This window comes from Eurypyga helias, unplaced genomic scaffold (assembly GCF_000690775.1).
Source record: "Eurypyga helias isolate BGI_N326 unplaced genomic scaffold, ASM69077v1 scaffold16066, whole genome shotgun sequence".
Lineage (NCBI taxonomy): Eukaryota > Metazoa > Chordata > Aves > Eurypygiformes > Eurypygidae > Eurypyga > Eurypyga helias.
Genome location: NW_010256136.1, coordinates 10,533 through 35,165, shown reverse-complemented (window position 1 = coordinate 35,165; position 24,633 = coordinate 10,533). Strand labels below are relative to the sequence as shown.

Below are 24,633 nucleotides of genomic sequence, written 5' to 3'. Positions count from 1 at the left end.
CTCAACCACCATCTCTTGTGATATGGTTGTTTTGGGTATAAAGAGCCCATTCATCTGAACGTTTAAGAAAATAACTAATGTCAAGTGGGTTGTTGAGAGAATTTGGTTGGTAAACCAGGTGTGTGCAGGCCCCTGGCTCGGCCAGACAGCCCCTGCGCTGTGAACTGCTTGGGTACTTGACTCGATGCGAGGTCAGCACTAGAGGCTGAGCACGAGAGAAAAGGAGTCGGAATTCAGCGTGACGGGTTGGCTTGCCCGGGCTGGAGGATTTGCAGGAGGTGCGCAGTGTTAGCTGGGTCTGCTTGCCCACGTTAATCCCGGTGGGGTTTGGAAGGGAGGGGGTGGCCTTGTAGAGCCCTTTGTTTTATGGATATATATTTGATCCTGTTCAAGACTTTGGTCATCAAGGGGGGTGGTATCTTAAAGCAGTACGGGGGAGGTGTGCTCAAGAGAATGTAGCGGCACAATACTGCTCTTATTCCTTCTGGGAGAGAAAGGAGAGACAAATCATGGCTCCTATGTACTAGTCAGTGTGGAGCTACTGTGCAGGGAGATGAGAGAGCAAAGGAGGCAGATTAGCAGCCAAAGTATTAAAACAAGCTAATATTAAGCACTCTGTGTCCTTTGTTTGAGTGGGATTTTCTGTTGTTCCCCTTGCAATCTGCAGTATCAGAGGGAGGAGATAATAACTGGCTCTGGCAATGGCTTGAAAAATAATTAAAATATTTCTGTCTTTTGATTTCCCTTGGTTTCTCTGGAGCAAAAAGGAGGATAGATGCTGATTTTGGTAAGAGGAGGCTGGGTGCAAAAGATGGGTTGCTCTGCTGGTAGCTCAGTCTCTTCTGCCACACAAGATCAGGCGGGTCAACGGTACAACTGTATTGAGTGCAGCGTGGTGCTTCAGCTGTCCTTCGTATCATCTCCAGCTGCGGTATTTTTAGAGTCGTTGTGCAAAGAAGATTAGTAAAGGACTTCGTGTCAATGTGCGAAAGGGATTCTTTCTCAAATATGGAAATGTTCCACCTGTTTAGGTGATAGGTTTAGGCAGTTACCTTAGTTATAACACCAAGGCTGCGGATAGGCATGTGCCTCACTGCCCTGCCCTTTCTTCATTCCCCAGGAGGTGTTTAGCTGTCCCAAACAGTGACTGAGCTCTGTTAGTAGCTGTCCTTGTCTCGATTATGATAGATTTAGTGACAATTTATGAGGTTCCTGTATCCAACTGGGTTGAGTGCATAGTTAAAGGAGAAAAAACACAGTTGTGTGTTGAGATCCAATGGCTGGATCTTCAAATCTGAGCCAGAGGTACCCAGATTCATTCTGTGGTGGTGTGGAGGGCTTCATATTGGCCATTCTAGTCTTTCAGCGGCAAGGAGGCACTTACAGCTCAGTCCTCCTGGTGCGGCCTTTGGAGGGTATCTGTGCTTTGATTGTTCGCTGTCTTAGTAGGACAGCTCATTTCTCTGCAAACTGCCTCAAGGGTTCATGGCACGGCTGCTTTGTGCCTCGCAAATTTGTGGGAAATGAGTACTTGGGGCAAGAAATCCCTGGTCGGCCTTAATCCTGATCCAGAGAAATAGGTGGTGTTGGCTCAGCCTTTGCTTCCTGGGATCGGTCCTTGCTTGGTGAACGTGGAGCCCTGGAACGTAGGGTGTTACCAGCTCGTCTGGAGCTGTGAGCTGAGGCAGTGGAGAGTGTGCCCCAGTTCAGGCGTCCAGGGATCTGGTCCTGCGTAGCTGGGGGAGAGAAGGGCCTGGCACTCCTTGCAGGAACAGATGCAGGGTTTTAAGGGCGTTTCGGTGGGTTTGTGATTGGCTGTCAAGCCTATGGACATTCCTAGTACCATTTTCATGTGATCTGTTGGCACTTAAGGAATTGTGTAGCCTCTGTTCTGGCTGCTGGTTTCCAAAGTCATGGGATTACCTGGGGCAGCCCTCTTTTTAGGGTAGGGCTTTCAGTTAGGCTTTTCGCGAGTGTGATAAGGACACTGTGAGGAGGGGCATGGGACACAGCTGAAAAATAGTTGTTAAATGTTCTGGTGTCCAGTGGCCTACAAAGGAATTCACAGCTTTCGGTGCCTGCCTGCTGGGGCCGGGAACCAAGAACGGGTGGCCTGCAGAGACCCTGGCTGGTGCATGCTAGAATAGCAAAGATGAGCAAGGGGGAAGGGGGTAAAGGCTTGACCTCAAGATACCAGTAACTGGGTTTGGGGGATTGGGAGAGGGCAGGTAGAGGCACAAGTAGGAAGTATTAACTTTGCCTGAGAAGATTAATGTGCTGGCAACTGAAGATATTAGTGGGTGATAAGGGACACACCCCTTCTGCTCTGTGGCCATGAGGACAGTGACGGTATAGCAGGAGTGTGTTGCTGGCAGATCCTGCGGCTGTGCCTGACAGCTGCCTGTGAGTTCCCTCTTAGCAAACTGAGTTTCTTTAAAGCAGGGAGTGTGCTTTTGTATGGAGCCAGGTGGGTTGGTGTTGGAAACAGCCACTTGCCATGGAAGCTTTACATTTATCTAAAACATTTTAGTTGTGATCAGGAAAGAAAAGCACAGGTAGAGGCCTCACAGCTAGGGGTAAAGTTCTCCAAGAAAGGTGGTAAAGCAAGCAGAACATTGCTCAGTAACTTGGAGACCTGTGTGCATTGCTTATGGCCAGAACTCCAGCTGGTAGTCTGCACTTTCCGCCTCATACTGGAGCAATAAGGTAATCTGAAATAACCCCTATTCCATCCAGAGGTCTAGGAGCAGGAGGTAGGGAATGTGTCCTTAAGTGCCTGAGCTATTTTAAGAGCAGGTATTATTTGCATACCCTGGTGCTGTGAATATATACAGGGGCAACCAGCCTTTGAACTGCTGTGTTAACGGAGAATGCAGCCATTCTGAGTGTGCCTGTGGCTCTGCCCATGTGCTGACAATGGAGCCGATCTCCGTCATTATCGCATTAATATTTTCTTTTGTGGTGGATAAAAATATAAATGCTCAGGAGAGAATTACATGCTGTAAAAATGGCTGTGTCTTGCAGAAGACAGGAAGATGGCAGCAGTTCCTAGAGGTGTGACTCGGCTGTGGAATGATAGCAAAAAAAAAAAACAAACACCCACCAACATCAAAATGGTGTAGCTCAGGGAAATAGGAAGAGAGCATTTTTCAGAAATCCAAGGAAAACATTCCATCCTGCAAAGATCTTGCAGTATAATGAGAGATGGAGAAGTTGGGGAAAGAGGAGCAACAGTAGGTAGCATTTATGCAAGTTAACTTTGCAGCATGGAAAGCTGGATTGTTGCTGGAGTTGGTAAAGAATCTTTCAATAAAAGGCTTTTCAGAGGGATGTAGGTTAATTAAAACAAGGATCATTTCAGAACCAGGACAGAGTTGTTTTAGAAATGGATAAATCAAGGCAAAGTGAGTAGCCAGTAATTGATGGCCTTGCCCTTGGTAGTCTAGGACAACTAGAACTGTTTGGAACATCAGATTTTCAAGGCATGGAAGTATTCAATATTTTCAAGTAGTTTTTTCATATAGGCAATGTGTCTGACTTGAATTTTCCTGCCTCTGGGTCGAGTCTTTAGCTAGCAGAAATCAGCAGAGCTGTGTTTTACTTTTGCTAGCTTAAGATTAAGTCCCTGATGTTCAAGATATTATCAGTCCCTTCCCAGTACCCTTTAACACAGGCTTTTGTTTTAACTTCACGTGTGGAAGAAAAGCTGCAAGACATGCTTAGCTCCATGACTGGCATGAGCAGATGCCAGCTCTATTAGTAATTACTTTGCTTTAACTTCAACCCCTGCTTGGCTCCCCTTTTCCGAGGGGTGAAGGACATCTGCTTTGTTGGACTCTTGCTGGAAGATAATTAATTCAGAAAGAGTTAAAGTTGATCGAGTCAGAAGCTGAAATTTGTTGGGTTTTCATTTCCAGGCATATGAAAAGCGCTTTCCTACGTGTCCAGAGATCCCAGTCTTCCTGGGGAGTGAAATCCTACATGAGTCCAGGAGTGAAGACGGAGCTATACATGTCATTGAACGGAGCTGCAAACTGAACGTGGATGCTCCTAGGCTGCTAAAGAAGGCAAGTGGAAACAAGGGGGCAGAGTCCTGGATTTTCTTGGCTGTATCTGACAGATAAAAGCTCTTAAAGTTACTTTTTCTCTCCCTTTCCCCCCCTTCTTTTTGTTTCTTCACCCTTCTCAGATTGCAGGTGTAGAGTATGTTTTCTTCATCCAGAAAAACACAGTGAACTGGAAAGAGCGAACTCTCCGCATTGAAGCCCACAACGAGACTTTTGCCAACCGCGTTGTCGTCCTTGAGACGTGTAGCTACTCAGTAAGTGCCTGGTTTCTCCTCGTCTGTGAAGGAAGCGTTGAAAGCCATGTTGAAAACATACAGGGTGAGGTGGCTTGAATGAGCTTGCACAGTGGCCTGTCACGTAATATTTGATACTCTTAGGCTGGGAGGTCTTGGTTTGTGGGCTTTTTCCAGCGCTTTCGTAGGGCTTGAGAAACTTTTTTAGGTTGACTGTGAGAGTAGAGTAGTGAGGGGTGAGAGCAGAAAACACAGTTGGTTCTCCAAAACTCAGAATGCTCCCCAGGTTTCTTTTGGGGTGAAATTCAAGCATCTGGAGCTTGGGCATGTATTTCAATCTGGATTTTTAGAAGGAAACCCTTAATTTCTATTATGATGAGGGTCAGAGGAAAGCATGGAAATTAATTTTATCCACAAATCAGTGAATGGTTTAGCATCTTGTCATGATCTCCATTCTCTAAGTACTTGGAGAAAGGTTTTGAGTCTTACTTGTGGCCTGGGATGTCTCATTTTGTTGCTGTGTCTTCAGGAACAGTGTGTTGTTTCATTGTAATCGTGCTATTAGGGTTCAGTCACCATTAAATAGCTTCATCTGTTTCTGGGTGCAATCAGATACTGCTTTTTGTTCCCTAAACAAAAGTCCAGATCCTGTTACTTACCTGGCCTTTGGCAATGAACAACAGCTCAGCTTCTTGGGAGTCAGTAAGCTCTAAGTGGCTTCTTTCAAGCAAGAAAGACTTGAAAAGCTTTTAACGTTTTGGATGGTTGAGAGGCTTTCCTCAGCCAGAGATCAGTTGGTGGCTGCATGGGGCTTCCGAACAACTACAGCACACCAGACTGCCGTCACTGTGAGGGCACTGACGGCTCTGCAATGCTCCCAGGTCAGCTCCAGCGTTGGTCAGACATTGCTGCTCTTGCTGACTTGGGCTGCGTTGCCTCCGGCCTGTGTCCTTCGGAAGGAAACAGCAGCTGGGCTTTGAGGGGAGCGTTTTTTCCTGGAACAGGGCAGGAGCTAGCTGTCTGCATCCTCAAGATGGTTCCCCGCTCTATTTTTACCAGTTCCCATTTCTCTGCCAGAGTGCACCGGAAACAGGTTTATTCTCATCTCTCCTTTTCTGCAGTGCTCTCTGAAGCAGCTTGGAGAAATACGATCCTGTTCTTCCAGTTACTTAATACCTCCCCTGGGGGAATTCGTGTCCTTATAGAGCTTGTCTTTTGGGGAGGGGGGTCGGGGTGGGGCTGGAATATTTTTCTTTCATGTCAATTTGTGAACAGCAGCACCTACAGAGAAAATGCAGAGCCCTCTCAGAAAAGGGTTAAGTTTAAAAGAGGAAAAGATTATGTAGGTTTTTACCATACGTAGAATAACTGAGGAGAAATGGATAGAAAGGAATGGTGGATATTGAACTGGCGGTGGCGATCTGCCATGTTCCCTGTGTTGAGGGGAGACTGACACAGTGGCTGAGTTTCCTACCCAAAACTAGAAAAAAAACCCTGGTTTGCATTTTGATTCCCTTGCAGATGGAGGGGTGTTTAATCACATGCTCAGAGAGGCCATCCCTGCCTTTCCGTACGGAGATCTTGATGAGATGGTTTCAAGTGGGCAGTCTCGCTACTATTTTCATGCAACTTCTGCTACAGATGTTACCGTTCGGGTCTGCTGGGGCAGAAAGGGGGTTTAATCCTGATTCCTTGAGCATGTGGAAGATGCTGGGTTAACCACAAACATCTATATGTCGGGTTCATGATGTGCTTCTATTACTCTGGCAGAATTAAACTGACTGGTAAATGCGGGTTGGTCGGTGCCTCATAGGAGCCTCTTCTGTCCCCTCACTCTAGCTCTGGAGATTAAGTTGCTGGTGTGGTGCCAGGGGCAAGGGTCCTGCCATAATGTGACCTGTCTATCTCTTGGCCTTAGGTTCACCCTGAGAATGAAGAGTGGACTTGCTTTGAACAGTCGGCCTCTCTCGATATCAAGTCGTTTTTTGGCTTTGAAAGCACAGTGGAAAAAATCGCCATGAAGCAGTACACTTCAAACATCAAGCGGGTGAGATGGGCTTCCCTTCGTGCCGTAAAACCAAATGCCTGCTCTCGGTGTGCCTCTGGTCTGTAAAACAGACCCGCTTTAGATGCGTACGCTCGCCTAGATGTATCTGCAGTCCCTTAGCATGGCACGCGAAGAAAAAGCCAGCAAAAACAATCTGCTGGCTGGAATGTGCCTGTGCAGGGAGACGCAGGCTGTGCCACAGGAGGATGGCAGTGGGTGCCGTGGGTGCCAGGCTTCTCAGACACTGAGGACGCTGTTCTCGTGCAGGAAGAGAAAGTTCAGGGTGCACATCAGCACTGTGTCTCTCCAGGAGCTTGGGCAGAGGTGCTGCCTTTTGGTGGCCTTTTCCCCTGGGCTGCAGAGGAACAGGACAGCTAACTGATGGTTTGGGAGCAGGAGAAGGAGCTGAAAGGGTTATAAAGGTACCTGCATCCACAGCACTGGAATTTGCCTGGCCAGGGTTACAATTCACCATTGGTATGGAGCTTTCATACTGAAACTCTTCCAACAGGGTCATGCGGATGGAAGGAGACAAGTATTTCCCTTCTGTTTATCTCTACACGTATTAGTCATCTGTCCCGAGGAAAACTTATGCACTTTGCTGGTTCTGGGGAGATGGGATTGGTTTTTTCCTAATGAGAGTTTTCTCCTTCAGGGCAAGGAAGTGATTGAACACTATCTGAAGGAACTGATCTCCCAAGGAATCACATTCATCCCTCGTTGGACACCTCCTCCAGTGTGCGGACAGACGGATGAGCAAACCCCAGCTGTTGGACGTGATGCCGCTGACGTAGCCCTTGAGTCTGGGGCCAATGGAGCTGCCAAAGAGCCAAGTGGCAGCTCGTGCCCCGCGGCAGAGGCCATCAGCCCTGACGGTATGTGCTGTCCGGGCAGCAGCAGCTGCTGACAACTGAAATGCCTTGAGTACCTCTGACTGATGAGTTTAGTTTATTATTTTGGCATCAGGTTTTTCTTCTGAATTGTGGGTGGGTAGAAGGGGAAGTTGTCTAATTTCTTCAAGAAACACAAACAACAGAACTTTTTTCTTTTTTTCCAAAAGAAAAACCTGAAGAGCCAAGAAAAACTATGCAGGCAGTATGGTTTTGTTGGGAGCTGAGGAGAAAAAACCTTGGTTTTGACCTGAGCTTTAAGGTGGTTTATACCTTAAATTGGAGAAGTTTAAAGGTATCTTCAGTATGCTGCAATTGAATTATGAAATATTTTTGGCTGTTTCAAAATTAATGTTCCTGGAGATAGGTTTGGATGTGTCTTGGCCTGATACGGGGCAAAACAAAGTCGCGGAATGTCGCCTACTCCATTTCTCACAAAATGCCTGAATCGGACTCTGTGTGTGTTGACCTGATGATATCTTCTAAAAGTCTTCTCTGACAAAAAGGAGGAGCCTTTTAAGTTAGAGCTCTGGTATTTAGAAATAGGAGCTGTCATTCCTTGGAAGGAAAGATGGCACTTGTTTTGCTGAGTGTAACTAGGGAAAAAGCTTGGAATTGGTAGTTATCAATGGTTCTGGTCTCACCAGAAGCTTTGGTAGCTTCTCTGTATTGGAATCCATCTGGAAAAAGGATCAAAATCCACAGAGGAGCTGACTACAGGAGATGTTCATGTGCTTTGAGATTACAGTTAACCTAAGAGTGGCAGATCCCATCTAGTGGGGGCGTAGCACTTATCAAATGTAATTTCTGTATTATCAGTCAGCAGCAGCATATCCCATGGGTGTCCAGGCCTTATTCTGTAGTTAATGGTATCTGGTGGGGAGAAAAAAATCCTGCCTGATGAAGAGCTAGCTCAGATGTCTTCCTCCCAGCCCTCTTCTTGTGTGGCTGCATGCCTCTAGCACAGCTACTGGCCTGTGCTGCTCCCCTTCAGCAACTGTCTTCTCCTGGCTGGCCACCTGCATGCACAAGTCTCCAATGGCACACGTGCTGCTACTTCTGCATGCTGGCAGCCTCAAACCCCCCGTCCTTCATCTTTGATCAGGGAGGACCTTGAGCTGCTGGTGTGCATAGGACTCTTCCTCAGGCCACAAATCTCCCTTGCTGTCAGAAATGGTAGTAGAAGTCTGCCTTTCTCTCTGGTGTCTGTAAGCAGCGTAGCATTTCAGTTTTCAGCTAGCTGCTTTTCAGCCTCTTGCCATTGGAATTGTGTGCGAGATCTTTAGGACACTGGGGGATTTAAGCTCCCTGGTGTTGAAGTGGTTAATGAGATGAGTGACAGAACTCATAGAATCATAGAATGGTTTGGGTTGGAAGGGACCTTAAAGATCATCTAGTTCCAACCCCCCTGCCATGGGCAGGGACACCTTCCACTAGACCAGGTTGCTCCAAGCCACATCCAGCCTGGCCTTGGACCCTTCCAGGGATGGGGCATCCACAGCTTCTCTGGGCAACCTGTTCCAGTGCCTCCCCACCCTCTCCAGGAAGAATTTCTTCCTGATATCTAATCTAACCCTCCCTGTTTTCAATTTGTACCCGTTACCCCTTGTCCTATCACTCCAGGCTCTTGTGAAAAGTCCTCTCCCAGCACCCTTGTAGGCCCCCTTCAGATACTGGAAGGCTGCAATGAGGTCTCCTCGGAGCCTTCTCTTCTCCAGGCTGAACAAGCCCAGTTCTCGCAGCCTTTCGTCATAGGAGAGGTGCTCCAGCCCTCTGATCATCTTCATGGCCTCCTCTGGACTTGCTCCCAGTGGTCAATATCCTTCTGATATTGGGGGTTCCACGGCTGGACTTCATGATGTTTCTTTTAAAGCTCCTGCTGGAGTAGTTCAGTGTTGAATGAAATATTAGTGTTCTAAGAGGCAGGCAGGGTGATCTAGCTTTACCTTACCTGCTGTCTGCGTCCTCATGCCCTATTCACTGTGAGAGTATCACTCCCCTCAGGTGGCTAAAACGAGGGCTTCTGCACTCCTCCAGTGTAAACCATAAGTAACCTGATGTGTAGAAATGACTGCACATCTCCTTTCTGGCTATGCCAAGGCTCCTCTGAACTGTTCTTTTTCTTCCTCAGCTGACAAATTGGACGCCGATTACATTGAGCGATACCTGGGCCAGCTGACGCCAATGCAAGAGAGTTGTTTGATCCGCCTTCGCCGGTGGCTTCAAGAAACGCACAAAGGCAAGGTGGGTGGGCAAGGAGAGAGCACCCTTTGCAAGCCTGAACGCAGTCGTTCTCATAGCTTGTGTTCCTTCAACCCCCAAATAAACTCAGGATCATGGACAACTTGTGTGTTGACTTGGTTGTTTTGGCAAGGTCAGGTAAAAGGCCAGGCGCAGACACAGTGTGGGCTGTAATGTTCAGAGCCTGCCTGGGCTGCTCCTAGTTGAAGGGGTGTCTGTATTGGGCCAGAAAGTATGTGGCTCAGTAAATAAGACCCAGGACAGCTTGAATGCCTCTAGAGGGACCCAAGTCCAGATTTCTTGATGGAGAGAGATTGGGTGGGAAGAAAGGACCAAGGATAGCAACAGACAGAATAACTGTGTGAGCTGAGTAGATAGAGTGCTTAGGAAGAGGGAGAAACAGGAGAAGGATGGTGAGAGCAAGAGATCCCCCTCAAAAACAGAATACAGCTAGATAAGGCAGGAAGCTGTTACTGTTGAAACTTTAGAAGGTAACTGCTCAGCCAGCCATGCGGGTGGGTTAGGAGGGACTCTGCATCTGTGGGCTTGGAAGGCATTTAACTTTCTTTTAATTGGCCTTTCCAAAAGAGGCTACTGTTGGCAAGGAGCTTTGCCAGTACTTTCTGCACGCTTTGCTGCGTCTTTCTCAGAGCAAGCATGTCTCACCCCGGTGTAAGGTTTTAAACGTGATTTTTAAAGCTGTGGTTTTTTTCTTAGAAAAATTAAGCACAGCGTTGATTGAGTTGGAAGGGACCTTAAAGACCATTCAGTTCCAACCCCCCTGCCATGGGCAGGGACACCCTCCACTAGACCAGGTTGCTCAAACCGTCGTCCATCCTGGCCTTGGACACTTCCAGGGATGGGGCATCCACAGCTGCTCTGGGCAACTTGTCCCAGTGCCTCCCCACCCTCTCCAGGAAGAATTTCTTCCTGATATCTAATCTACATCTCCCCCCTTTCAATTTAAACCCGTTACCCCTGGTCCTGTTACTACAGGCCCTTGTAAAAATCCCCCCCTGCTTCCTTGTTGGCCCCCTAATGCATATCACCCATGTAGAAATAAAATGTAACAAAGATTTTAGTGCTGTAGTTCTGTTAACAAACTCATGAAGAAGTCCGTTCTGTGCAAGAGTGCCCTTGGGTTTTGGATGTGGACGGAGAAACAGCAGAAAACTGCAGGCTGAAGAGAACAACAGTATGTGGTGAGGTAGCGTGTGAAAGTCTCCCAGCAGCTGATGAGCTCCAGAGACTAACAAGGCTGTTGAATCTGTAAGCGCTGATAAATTCAGAACAGCAAGCATCTGCTAAATTTGTCCAAGGCCACTGGTATACAGTAGCATCAACAACAGGTTGTATAACTTGGACCATGTCCAAGAGTGTGGCGGCTGCTAGATGCAGGTAGAGGCTACAGGAATATATATATATTCTCGGGAGGACAAAGAACCCCTTGAGGGTCTGTCTGAACACCTGCCCGCAAGCTGCTATCGTGTCGCTGGGATGCTCTGCCTTGGGCTGGCCTCCCAACTGACCAAGTCATTGTGAGTGAACTGTGTCAGTAGTGACCTGCTAATAACAACTTGACTAATAAAACAGGTTCTACTAATGCTGGGTGATCTGTGTCTCCCTGATTCATCCTCCTGCCAGACAAAAGGTACTTGAAGGAAAGCAGACACAAAACCAAGGCTGCAGGGATCAATTCCCAAGTGTAGTTATGCTCTGAAATCCAAGATTTGATGCTTTTCAGGTCTATGGTGACCTGCACAGTAAAACGGTGTGGACTTCGGGGTGGTAGGAGATATCTCTGCTTTTCAGAGATATCAGCTGGAAACGAGCCCTGGATGAGGGCAAGACAGTGGGACTTTATCCATGTGGGTCTGCAGGGATCTTGGTTTCGGGTGGAAGAAGCGCAATTAAACATTTGCCTGTTTTGTTGTGTGGGTTGGGTTTTTTCTCCCCTCCCAGTTAAGGCTGGGGAGTTGAAGCTGGAGAAGGTAAAAGTGACAGCACCTGAGAAAAAGTGAAACAACTGCCTCGTGGATGCTTGGAGCTGTGTGAGTGTGTGCAAGCCCTTGTTCTTCCTGCCTGCTGCCTTGGTTACCTTGAAAGGTAGAGCTGATTGCAGAGCGCTCTCTGTGACAGCTGGGAGCTGTCCTGTACCCTTTGTGTAGGATCCAGGAGCTCTGGTCCCTGCACCATCTTGAACGAGTAGGAAGGATGGTGCTGCCTATTGAATTTTGTCCTAAACCCCCTTGCTTACCTGCTCACTTCTCTTGATTGCCTGTCAGAACAATACAGAATCAGGGACGTGTCCTACATGACTTGAGTTTTCTCTGGAGAGACTCTTACCTTGCTGTGACAACCCGTTCTTTTAATTCGGAGCAGGGATGTCCTTATTCCTCTGTCAAAAAATATTCACAGAACTCCTGTTTCCTGGAAACTGTCGCTTCTTATTTTTGTCCTCTTTATCTTATTTCAACATCCATTCCCTTTTCCTTCCAAAGTAATCATTATTCTTTCTAATCAGACTTATCCTGGCTTCAAAAATCTGAGTAGCTGGAAAAACAAACGTCAGATGGGGTTAAAGCTGCAGACACTTGGCACTCGTAATCAATCACTTTGCACCGTGTAGGACGGTGTGTGGAGTGTCACTAGTAAATAGAGCAACGGGCTGAAAGAATTTTATTGCATATGGGAGTTACTGCTTTGAGGGGACAAAGATAATTAAGAGACTAATGCCACTCAGAGTGGGATAAATCCCCTCAGTTCCCTGTCTTTGGTCCATGCAAAAGCGCTGAATTTGCCTCTTACCTGTAGGTATGTACAGTGAAGGTTTGAGACTTTGAGGAAAGTACCGAAGGCGCCTAACTGCCATCCTCTCCCCCGGGTCTTACAGGAGATCCAGGGGCTGTTTGTTGCTGTTTGTGGTTTTTGTCTGTTGTGTCAGTAACAGCTTCCTCTGAGAAATGCGGAGGTAAATCATCTGATGAAAAAACTTTGCTGGGATGCAGAAAACTTGGGTGGCATTCCTCTCAACAAATCTGAGGCCCTGTTTGGGGAGGCTGCCCTTTTTCTGTCCGTGATGTACAAATGCAGTATTTGCAAAGGGTTGGAATACACTGAGCAGTGTTTATCTCCCAACCCTGCTTGAGGCGCTTCTAGGCTTGGCTTTAGGCTGTCTGAACTCTTTATGCGGAAACAATTCTTGATCTCTCTTGCGGCTTCCTTCCAGCTTGTGAAACAGAGATTGCTCCCAGCCTGACACTGCTGGTGGCTTTGCTTTCTTCCCTGCGTTGGCTCTTCATGAGCATGTCAGTGAACAAACAAAGGAGCTTTGACTCCTGAACACACGCTTTTTTTGTACTGCAGCAGGGCTCAGATTGCTTGCATTGTGCTAAGCACAGTACAGATACTCTGGGGGAGACTAGCCCTGTTCGACAGAACCTGAATTTTTAATGGAAACTTGATGTAGTAGTGAACGAGGCCAAACACTTTTGGGGGAGTTGGGGTAAAGGGACTGAGAAATCAGCAGTATATGCAGCTGTAATCCCATTAGTTTTGCAACTGTGACACGCTTTTGGTCAAATTTGGCACTTCTCTGGAATCTATCGGGGTTATTGTTGATTCCTGCTTTTTCCTGCTGCCCAGTTACTGGAAAACTTTCTTTGATTTTCAGCTAAAGGCAACACAGGAGGTTTGGAAGGAGGTTGGAATAAATCTACAGACCTGATTAGGGAAGGCTTTTCTGCCCATGATGCTAAAATTACTGATAGAAAGTGATGTGATAGAGAGGTGCTAAAATTACTGATAGAAAGTGATATGATAGAGAGAGGGGTATATTGTAGTTTTGGTTGATTTGTTTGTTTTGGCAAGAGTTAGCATCACGTGATGGGGTAGGGAAGCCTGTGGAAGAACTTGAAAGCTTTTCTGTTCAAGCACCACCAGCGAAACACAATCAGCAGCAGGGCAGGGCCTGCCCAAGAGCTGAAATTGGTGCTGGTGGGTCATTATTCAAAGAGCGTACGGTCGTGATCCCCCTCCAGCGTGTGTGTAACTCGGTTAGCATGTTACCTATGGATGGTTTCCATCCCGTGCTAACTTTCCCTAAGCTTGCAGCTGTATTCCTTTCATTTGGTATTTGTCCGTGGGGATAGCTAGCTGGGGGAAGCCTTAGCCAGCATGGAGTTTGCCGAGGCTTCTGGATCAGTGAACAGCTTCCCGCAGGCTGTGTCTGTGCGATACTTGGATAAAAACCAGGCCCGTATCTCTGAGGGGTATGACCTGGGCACTGTCTTTGTGCTCTTTTGTGCTGCATTGAGCTGGGTTAGCTGAGGAGGGAGGAGGAATGCAGATTTAATCTCCTAGTTTGAAGAGATTAAAAACTCTGCGTGCTCTGCTGGCTTTATGGAACAGGTAACGTAGGAGTCCTCATCCTGGGACTTTCTTTCCTCGCAGATCCCCAAAGATGAACATATCCTTCGATTTCTGCGGGCTCGTGACTTCAACATTGACAAGGCTCGAGAAATGCTCTGTCAGTCACTGTCTTGGCGAAAGCAGTACCAGGTGGATTACATCCTTCAGTCATGGCGGCCCCCAGCCCTCTTAGATGAATACTACACTGGAGGATGGCATTATCAAGACAAAGGTTAGAAGCTGTCCCTTGTGTTGACACTGCAGCACAGCTGCGTTAAAGGACCTCATAAGTAACCTGGGATTTTTGGAGCCAGTTGTGCTGGAGCTTTAAAAGCTAACAAAGCAGTTCAATGCCTGTAAGTACAAAACTACAGCAAAACAGGGTGGCTAACTTTCTCTGCACAGATCAGGCAGACCAGAGCTAGCACAAGGATGGCCTTTGGATATTACTTTTATCCTTCCCAAATATTTACTGTGGCTTTTCTAAAAGGTACTAGAGCCTGAGAGACTAGTGTACTCCCCTCCTCACACCCTTATGTTTGTTTTGAAGATGGACGACCACTCTACATCCTTCGCCTTGGCCAGATGGACACAAAAGGCTTGGTGAAAGCCCTGGGAGAGGAATCGCTGCTGCGACATGTAAGTTGTACTTCCGTTTCTCACCTGAGGAACTCTGTTTCCCTTGGGGTGTTTAGAAGTCCTGTTGTAATGCAGAAGGAATCTATCTGCCTGACACAAATACTCCTGCATCTCATGGCTGGCAACTCAAAGCTGGCTTAGCAGCTTTGGCATGGCAAAAGCAGACTGAAGTGAAGCTTTTGAGATGGGCCAGAAGGATGTTTTTCAGTTTAGCTGTAAGCTTTCTGTGACCCTTTCATGCAGCTTTGCTAATTACATCAGATCTTGAGACTCTTAAGAGTTCATCTGAGTTTTTCAATATCTGTACCTTGTACAGTCTACACAACTTGTAAGCAGAGAACATTTTCCATGTAGACTCTTACTCTGTTTTGCACACTGCAGGTTCTCAAACTGGTATACTTCTGGGCTCTCTATTTCTTGAAGATCTCTGGGTTGTCCTGGTTTCCCAGTCATGCTCAGGCTAATCCTAGTCTGTACTGTCTTTGGTTTCAGGTTCTGTCAATTAATGAGGAAGGACAAAAGAGATGTGAGGAAAATACCAACAGCTTTGGCCGCCCCATCACGTTAGTATCCTTAGAGTTTGAACTGACATGGTGAGAAAAATGCTTCTGTGAAGGTTTTAAAAGATGTCCTTAAACTGCAGACGGCCGTGTGTCTGTTAAGGGCTGTTCCTGGGCTTGAGGTACCATGGGTAGTGGACTTAAATGCAGATAAATTCTACAGCTTCCTATGAAAGCAAGTATTGGTCCTTCCTTACATCTTTTTTTTTGTCTTATTTCAGGTGAAGTTAATCTTACTATCTTGGTGATTTCACTCAAGATTCTTGAAATTCTTTCTTTTTATATATATATATAAGCTGTCTGGCAGATTCTACTTTCATTTAAAATGCATTTTTAAATTATTTTTAGCAATAGACCTTCCACACTGACAGCATATGTTCTTGCCTTTGGGGCTGAGTGCCTGTCTTACCTGAAAACCCAACTGGATTCAGGCTATCTGCTGCCTGAGTGGAGATATGCATCTGTTGGAACTGCTGTCTCCCTTGTTGGCTTCACTAGATCCTGTACAAGCTCTGCTGGTGCTGAAATGCTGTGTGGATCATAAACGGAGCAGGCACTGTGCAGTGGAGGTTCTGACGGGTCTTTCTGCATGTTTATTTTAGATCCTGGACATGTCTGGTGGACTTGGAAGGGCTAAATATGCGGCATCTCTGGCGGCCTGGAGTGAAGGCCCTGCTTCGGATAATTGAGGTTGTGGAGGACAACTACCCTGAAACTCTGGGGAGACTATTGATAGTGCGAGCACCCAGGGTGTTTCCTGTGCTCTGGACTCTGGTAGGTGAAATCTGGACTGCACGTGTGTGGGTACAAACAGCTAAATCATCCAGTCAGTGTGAGTTCTGCTAATTTGAAGGGTTAGGGAGGGAAAAGCTTCCAGGTGGCTGGTGGCAGAACTCGTGAAGAGGCCACAGCAGAGGAAGCCATAGCATGCCTGTAGCTCATTTGAATCTAGTGGCTGTCATTCTGACAGGACAGGATGCTAGGCCTGAACCGCAAATCCCCATGTAGCAGTAGTGGCCTAAACTTGGAGGGTGTTCAGGTTGATGGGAAAGCACCAAAGAATGCTGGAGAACACTGGAGAGTAGTAAATGTGGCTGTGGCTGCTGACTGTTCTGGCAGTATAAGAACATGCTTGTTAAATTTCTTGTGAGGTTTGTATGTAGTGCGGTGCCCGCCAGTTTTGAACATGCAAATGTTGTGAGACGATACAGTCCTCTTCCCATTGGTTATCCTTTTCTTTGTGGAAGTGCTTTTGAGTTGTGCAGCTCTGCATTACTGTTGGTCTGCAGTCCTGACCGTGAGGCCTTCTGCTCTGGTGCCTAAAGCATCCATGTGAGATGCTGTAAACATCATGGCAGTGATGTCTGCATGGCAGTGATGTCTTTTGCTGCTTTTTGTTTCAGGTCAGTCCCTTCATCAATGAGAACACAAGGCAGAAGTTCCTCATTTACAGCGGGAATAACTACCAGGGTCCAGGAGGGCTGGTAGACTACGTGGACAAAGATGTGATCCCAGACTTCCTGGGAGGAGAGTGCATGGTGGGTTTTCCTTCGGGTTGTGCATGTGGAATCTGCAGTGTGCAAGCTCCTTCGATTCCCTCCTCCTCACACCCTGGCCTTCCATGCCCTTGTGAAGATGGTTAAAGCTGTGTTCTGGCTGGGATATCGCTGCTCTGTGCAGTTAACTTGTGCTCAGGAGACCACGCTGAAGTGGTGGCGATGCCCTGGAGAAGAGGGTCGGCTCTCTAAACGGAGCTCAGATAAACCATGGCAGTTCGAGTAAGCTTAGTCCCACTGTGAAATCTTACACTAGCTGAGGGTGTCATCCTCTGTCTGACAAGTGTTTGTGGCACAGACGCTTGATACCATACCTCTAGATGAGTGTGAACCGTCGTGTGTGTGTCTGACTCTTACAGTGTACTGTCCCAGAGGGTGGCCTTGTTCCCAAGTCGCTTTATCAGACAGAGGAAGAGCCAGAGAACTCGGATCACATCCGGTTGTGGACAGAAACCATCTATCACTCTGCAAGTGTCCTCCGAGGAGCTCCCCATGAGGTACAACCCTGAACTCCCCAAGGCTGAAGGAGTGGCTGTACTGGTGTCAGGCTGTGTTCCTTTTGTTAAGGCTGACTACAACAGCGGGCTCCCAGCGCGTGAGCACAAGGTGGCTCAGCAGCAGTGTGCCTTTTGTGGGAAGCCCAGTGCTAGCTAGCAGCTACGAGCGTGGAAGTTAACAATGGCAATTTGAGAAGCAGTGCCTGTGGTATCTACCGTGGCCTGATCTTCTGTAAGATGCAGTCTCTTCCTCCTTTTGGGGGAATAAAGCTCTCTGTTTCTCTTCTGGTAGTACAGCTTCTGTTCTCAGAGGTGTAGCTAGGACAGTGGTGGTGGTATACGGTGGTACATACTGGGAGCATCCCGATGGGTATCATCAAAGGAAACAGTATCCAAAAAAGGAGGGCTTGAATGTCAAAGTAACTCTGGTTTGGCCTGCTGAGACTCCTGAAGAAGCAGCGGTGCTGCTCAGAAAGCACTCTTTGTGCCCCAAGTGCTTTGCTTCAGTTCCTTGGAGGTTTTCCTATAACTAGTCAGTGATCTACAGGCAACTGGTGCAGGGGAGGGATGGGTAAAAATGCCTGGGCAGGTCTGCTGTGGCAGAAGACTGGCAATGGGCGTCAGTCTATATCCTCCTTGGGAATCAAGAGCCCAGGATCAACGGAAGGGTTGTAGAGAAAAGCATGTTGGCAGGGGAGGGAGGCTGTTGGCTGCCACCTGAGGACCTGATGCTTTACAGTGTGCTGCTTGTGTTCCCTTAGATAGTTGTGGAGATTCTGGAAGGGGAATCCGTCATCACCTGGGACTTTGACATCCTGAAGGGAGATGTGGTGTTCAGCCTCTTCCACTCCAAACGAGCTCCTGAAACAAGTCATAAAGAAGCCACCTTACCAAGTACCTCTGCTGCCGGGGACAACATGCAGCTGATTGACAAGACGTGGGTCCTCGGGGTGGATTACAGTCGTATGGAATCGCCACTGGTTTGCCGGGAAGGAGAGAGCATCCAGGTCTGATGGGCTTGGGTCCTGGCATGGATCTTGCAGTCCTAGCAAACTACAAAATGGGCTGGTGGTGGGGAGGGAAAGAATTGATGGGAAATCCTGTAGTGCTTGAAATCGTTGCTGTGGTCATTGTTCTCTGGGTACCCTGTGAAAGTGGCTGCTATTGCAGTCCTAATTCAGGCTGAGCCATTGGAAAGCGATTCTGTAGTCCATGATAAAAAGCTAATTAACCTTTTTTCCTAGAATTACAGGGGTGCAGCTCAAGCATGCAAACCAAGTGAATGATGTACAGTCCCCAAAGTCAGCTCAGTAGTTTCTTTTGACTCTGCCAAGTCATTCATCTATTTCTTAGGACACCTGGGAGTCACTTGCTGGCGCTCTCTTTCTCTTCCAGGGATCTCACGTGACTCGCTGGCCGGGCTTCTACATTCTCCAGTGGAAGATGCATGGCCCTCTGCCCTGTTCTGGCAGTAGCCTCCCACGGGTGGATGATGTTCTTGCCTCTCTGCAGGTCTCCAGTCACAAGTGCAAGCTTATATACTACTACGAGGTGCTTGCATCCAAGGACTTCAGGTAGGAGATTTACTGGGGGGATTTACTATACGCCCCACGATAGAGAGGCCAGAGGAGGGGACCCAGGGAGAGTTACACATCCAGACAGCAGTGACCTCCATGGGGTGTGCGTTTCATGGTGAGAAGGTCGATGGATGAAAACCTGCTGGCATTTTGCACCAAGAATCTCTCTGGTGCTGTAGGGAATAAGGGCCCCTTGGCTGTACGTTCATCAGTGGAATTTGTGCTGCGGTTCTTGCTCACAGCTACCTGGAGAGGGGGAAATGTTTCACTGAGGAGTTTTCTGAATTGGGAATGTTTTGGGAAGCTACTTTTGGGGTAACTTAACAAACATCAGCTGGGCTATTGCAGACGTATTTCATTTGGCACTTTGAGAAGGATGTCAGTCATGGCCTGGGGAGTGCTTTGAGTAGGTGAATACATCAGCCTTGGCAGGGTTTGTCCAGCCTTCCGTGATGCTAAAAGTGCTTTTCAAATCACCCAGCAATTGGAGTACTTTGCAAGTACCTGACCTTTCCCTGGGAGCTGAAGGAAGTGTTAGGTAGACCAGACATGCGGATGGGTGGGTGGCAACCTTGAGATGTGGCCTGGCCAGACCCTGTGGAGTCAGAGCAGCAGCAAATTCCTCGCTTGGATCACTCAAACCCATTCCTTGCTGCTCTGCCCACATAGAGTGTCAGGGTGGGCGGTCACAGCTACTGTGAACCCAGTCTGCTTTTGGCAGAGGGAGCCGTAGGTGGTGGCTGGACGTGCTGGAGCTCCCAGACTGGCAGTGGTGGCTGTGTTTCCTGAGCTGTGCTGCCTTTGGGGTGCTCTTAGTTCTCCTTTCAGCGCAGGGGCTGTGAATGCAGCCCCACAGAGGGCCCCAGCTGCATCCCACCTCCTGAACTGCAAGAGACAATGTATAATACCTGTAGCTCAGAAAAAAGATGTCTGTGAAAAATTAATTCTTCATCATGACATGAAGGAACCCTGAGATTTACAGACAAACTTGAAAATGATGGGACAAAACATCAAATACTTCTGCAGACATTATAGAGTGTCAGCTGATCTCCTGTCAGGTGTATACAGTTTGCCATGAATAGCTGCCTTCCTAACAGACATCTGTTTTGTCCCATCCCAGGGGATCCATGTCGAGCCTGGAATCTTGCAACAGCGGCTTTTCCCAGCTGAGTGGAGCCACGACATCTTCCAGCCAGTCCCAGAGCAGCTCCCATCTTTCTAGATAGCAGGGCTAAAACTACAGCAGCAAGGAGGAATGGCGTAGGGCTTGCTGGCCACCCCGGAGCTGCTCTGTGCCCCAAACCAAAGAGCCTCCCGGGGCCGAGCCGTGGGACAGTCGTTCGTGTGCCCATGGGGAGCAGCTGTTTGGACACGGAGGGGCTTCTGGGAGCTATTTTAAACATAAAAACTTAGAATTCCAATGGCAGGTCTAGAGGTTTTCTACCAGATGCCTACTTCTCAGTAGTCTTTTTCATTAATTGTGGGGTTTGGGTGAATGTCCGTTTGCATGACTCTCTATTACTCAACTTTCAAGGGCTCTTTCCAGTCAGTCTTTTTCGGTGGTAGAGGAGACTGATGTTGCCTTACCTGTTTGATCTGTAGGACTAGATCATTCACGTGTAGCAAAATGAATCCAGGTTCCTGGGTGCCCAGGGCACCAGTTACACATCAGAAAGGAACGTGGGCATTTCAGGGGCAGGGGCTTGAAGCAAACTGTAAACACCTTAATGCAGACGGTATGTTTCAGAAATCAGTTCCAGGTCAAACCTAAAACCTCTTCCCATCCAACAGGATGCTATTGGGAAATGTGTTGGATTTTTTTAACCCGCTGAGATACAAAAGTCAACATGGTTTTCTAGAAAGTCCAGGCAGAGAACCTGCCTCCAGGAAGCAGCATCTTGCCTAAGGATAGGCTATTTTTCCTTTTTCCTCAGGTTTACAAGCAATAATTACTAGGTCTGACCCATCTCATCAAAGGGGATGGGAGCTGAATCAAATTATAAAGGGCTAAGAAAAGCAATATTTTATTTCCTGAAGGCACAAATTTTTGTGGCAGTATTGTAGAACTTGCTTCTTTAAAACGTGAGCTGACTTGAAAACTTTTAATAAGGCATGTATGTATTTAAGCACTTAATGAAGTGTATTTATTCGAATACTAGCTTATTTTAAATTAATTTTTAACTTATTTATAACTTCAAAAATGACTATTAAAGCCAGTCACCTTTTTTAATGGGACAAACTTTGTTTTAGAAGGGAATAACTGATTGTCTTCAATCCCAAAAAATCCTTCTACTTAGGTTCTAATCTTTGTGATCGCTGGATGTTCTCACGTAAAGGGCTGTATCGTACATAGCGCTTGGGGTAAGGGCTGTGTCGTATTTTCCTGCAAGGTGGGGTTAGAGTCCAGTGCTCTCGGGACTCCAGAGGGATGTTCCTTAGGATTACGAAGCAAGGATTGAGTTTGGGAGTTGTGAGATCTTTGATCCACCAAAAAGAACATGTTTGTCCATCATCTCTGGTGGTGATTCCAGCGAGTAGATGTGCAGCAAAGGCACCGGTGCTCCAGAGTGGGTTGGGTACCGAGTGATGCACGTTCCTGTCTGGGTGGCACAGGGTGAAAGCAGGAGCCATACTTAGTTGCCCCCAGGCAGTGTTTGCGGCTGGCAGATGCATGGGACTTGGGATGGGGACAGGTGGCTGCACTCAGGCAGTGCAGATTCTTCCCCCAGCACAGTGATCCGTGTCTCCAAGGCCATCTTGCTAAGCAAAGACTTGGGAATTCTTTCCCTCTCACCTAGTTCTTATTAAGGTGGATGGAATATGTGGCTAAGAACAACGCGTGTAAAACAGTTGAGTCTAACCCTGCTTTTCTCATTACTGGTTTTGAAGCACCAGGCATTCACAAAGGAGAAAAGACCTGATGTTTGGAATGATGGGAGACGAAGAGCTTGTGTTCTTGTAGGTTGCTTGGGGATTTTTTGGACTGGAGTGCATGAAGTTACTCTCCCACCTTTTGTCTCTCCCTGAGAGCAGGATGGGTAACGTAGTTATGCAGGCTCTGGGAAAGCTGTGATTGCAGAGAGGTCCCCAGTTGCTCTGTGCACTTTACCATTTCCCCCTGATGAAGGAAATTTCTGCCTCTGGCATTTCAGCATAACTGAAGTCTGAGAGAGAGGGAGAAGTTTCCTTTCCTCTGGAAAATAGAGTTCCGGCATTGAAAGTGGATGTGTGTGTCCCTAATGTAAAATCCTTTACCCACAGTTAATTCTGATGCCAGGAAATTTCAAACTGACTCCCAAAGCCTCAGGAGCAAACCCAGCTGCCTCCTCCCTGTGCTCTTTCAGGAACTCATCATCTTGCGGCTGGTCACATCCGCGGTGGTAACATTCCTGTCTCCCCTGCTTTACCCAGGTTAAGAATCTCCTCCATTGCACTGGACTTTGGGCTTTTACTTAGTTCAGAATGTGATGTGTACTGTTCTCTGCCCACCAGTGAAAGTGTTGGGTGTTTGCTGCCCTCAGCTCAGCACCCTCTGGCAGGTCTTGGACGGAGCCAGGAGGAGAGGAAGGGCTGGTCCTTTTTTTTTGAAACTGCCTGGGTTGTTCCACCTGCCAATCTACTCGGCTGCTGAGTGAAATAACCCAGTACAGTGTCCCTTTTTCCCTGAATGTTGGCAGGAGAAAGGGGTCGGCAGCCTGGATGGTGAGGCTGATGCTGTACTGTGCTTTTTAAACGTGACTTGGTGAACTGCTGATACAAAAGAAGCAGAATTCTTCTTAAACACCTTTAACTGCCTGGGTTGTTCCACCTGCCAATCTACTCGGCTGCTGAGTGAAATAACCCAGTACAGTGTCCCTTTTTCCCTGAATGTTGGCAGGAGAAAGGGGTCGGCAGCCTGGATGGTGAGGCTGATGCTGTACTGTGCTTTTTAAACGTGACTTGGTGAACTGCTGATACAAAAGAAGCAGAATTCTTCTTAAACACCTTTTCCCCCCCACCCCCCCCAGAAATGCTTTAGAAAGTAAACCATCCTCTTTGCCCAGTCTCAAGTCCCATGAGGTTGCTGTGAAGGAGAGTTCTGGATCCTGGCTCCCAGGGAGCCACCCAGCTCTCAAAAAATCTCGTTAGCCTTGAAAACTGGACCCCAGTTCTGGGTGCTGGGCTAGCGATGCAGCCAGGTCGTGTGTGTGTGTGTCCCGCCCCCCAGCTCCCAGCAGTGTCCAGGCAGCTGCTGGGGCTGTGTTCAGGGAACTAGCTGGGTGCTTGAAGAGCTCCTCCACAAACCGAGGCTTCCCCTGTTTCAATATTCCATATGCAAAACACACCACCTACCTCAGAGCCGTTGCACGTTGAACGCCGAGAGGAAGGACGCTAGGCTGTAGGTAGAGGGTTGTGCCATGGTTTACAGCTGCAGCTGGCCAGATGTGAGACCTCCACCTGTAGCAATTTCTCCAGGTTTGCCCCATCGGCCCAGGAGGCCTGGGGAAGGCAGGCATGGGGCAGGCCACCAGTGGGCACGCACCAAAGAGGGATGTCAGACGAGAGTTGGGGCAAAGCTGGAACGCAGCAACAGACTCATTTTGGCTAAACGTTTTGGTGTCTTTCAGGTTTGAAAAGGGCTTTTTTTTAACTGCTGTGGACAGAACAGTTTGGTTGTATCGAACTCCCTTTCAGAAACAGGGGAAACAGAACAGCTTTTAGTAAGAATTTATAATCCCCATCAATTTATCCATCAAAAGACTTTGAAAATGCCATAATCCAGTCATCTGCAATGCTTGCTGCAGCTCGGAATTCCTGGTAGGAAGCGGCAAGCCCAAGTGTCCGCGCGGGCGTGGAGCTGCTGTGTACTGACGCAGTAGCGGAGGCTGGCCCTACCAGACAGGAATCCCGTGCTTCCGAGTGGATTTTACTAGCTTACACTTACTTAATGCCGGAAATGTTTATCCTGTGAGCCAAACAATGGAAGGAAAAGCTACCAGACTCCAAGGAGTAAAGCGTTTGTCAAAGATTTCCTGCATGCTGTTAGCTTTGGTATCTTCCAACATTGTGATGTTTCTTAACCTGGTTATTTCTCTCTTGGAAGGCTAAATTGGAATCCTGCGACATGCACTGGCCATCAACATCCACTCCCAAGCTCTGTTACCTATGTGAGTTAAATGGGCATTAATTTTCTTTTAGCAAGGACTAACTTTCTCTCCTTTGCAGCAGTCCTCGGTTGTATGTAGAAATCCTGTTTTTTCTCAGCCAAATACCGCTGAAAAGCACACGGGCAGCACGCGGTGTGCTTCATACCGCGTTACTGACAGCAGCTGTACTTGCTTACAGCAGCGGTAGGCACCGGGAGGAGTGGCACGTTTCTGTGTGGTGGGAATAAAAAGCATCTCTGGAGAACACGTCTGCTTGTTTGATGTGAACTGTTCGCACTGTGCTGAACTCTGAAAACTGGGCTGCTCCTTACCCACAGCAGTAGAGGTCAGTCTTACTTGTATGCAGTCATTCCTACTTTTTTAACTAAAAGCCTCAATTTTTTTCCTGTAGAAACAGGTTTTCTTGTTTACTTTCACGCTGTAGAGTAGGCTGGTACAACGCATCATCTGGCAGTGTAGCTGGTTATTTAAGATAAAAAGGACCCTCTGTGTTCAAACTGGGATTAACTGGGAAAGGCATTTTCCTTCTGCATTTCTGCATTTTCCTTCTGCACCCGAGTACTAAGAATTTGAGTTTCAGGCAGTTATTAGTAACAGACTTTATTCAAGGTTCAAGTAGTCTTCTGTAAATAATAGAAAAATAGAATCTTCTGTTTACAGGTTGATTTGATGCCAACAGCGGCACAGAAATTACACGTTCTCTGCTTGGAGTGATAAAAACAGCGTGTAAAAATGTTGAGGCTCAGACAGGCCTGAACCCCCTCTGCAG

The 24,633-nt window shown here is 47.6% G+C and overlaps 1 protein-coding gene across 2 annotated transcripts in view; it reads left to right on the top strand.

The window, feature by feature from the left end:
* Positions 1-20,038, top strand: part of SEC14L5 (SEC14-like 5 (S. cerevisiae)) — a 31,397-nt gene extending 11,359 nt beyond the window's left edge. Inside the window, exons 2-16 of one of the 2 annotated variants that reach the window (XM_010153566.1) lie at positions 3,918-4,067; positions 4,190-4,321; positions 6,219-6,347; positions 7,003-7,175; positions 7,523-7,541; positions 9,338-9,481; positions 13,931-14,120; positions 14,439-14,527; positions 15,020-15,090; positions 15,690-15,861; positions 16,491-16,625; positions 17,003-17,140; positions 17,902-18,147; positions 18,536-18,714; positions 19,838-20,038. In XM_010153566.1, coding sequence (XP_010151868.1) covers positions 3,918-4,067; positions 4,190-4,321; positions 6,219-6,347; positions 7,003-7,175; positions 7,523-7,541; positions 9,338-9,481; positions 13,931-14,120; positions 14,439-14,527; positions 15,020-15,090; positions 15,690-15,861; positions 16,491-16,625; positions 17,003-17,140; positions 17,902-18,147; positions 18,536-18,714; positions 19,838-19,943 — 2,073 coding nt within the window. In that variant the 3' untranslated portion in view covers positions 19,944-20,038. Of the gene's footprint in view, positions 1-3,917; positions 4,068-4,189; positions 4,322-6,218; positions 6,348-7,002; positions 7,223-7,522; positions 7,542-9,337; positions 9,482-13,930; positions 14,121-14,438; positions 14,528-15,019; positions 15,091-15,689; positions 15,862-16,490; positions 16,626-17,002; positions 17,141-17,901; positions 18,148-18,535; positions 18,715-19,837 lie in introns of both variants that reach the window. The other variant, XM_010153567.1, reaches the window with a different exon arrangement.
* Positions 20,039-24,633: the final 4,595 nt, after the last annotated feature.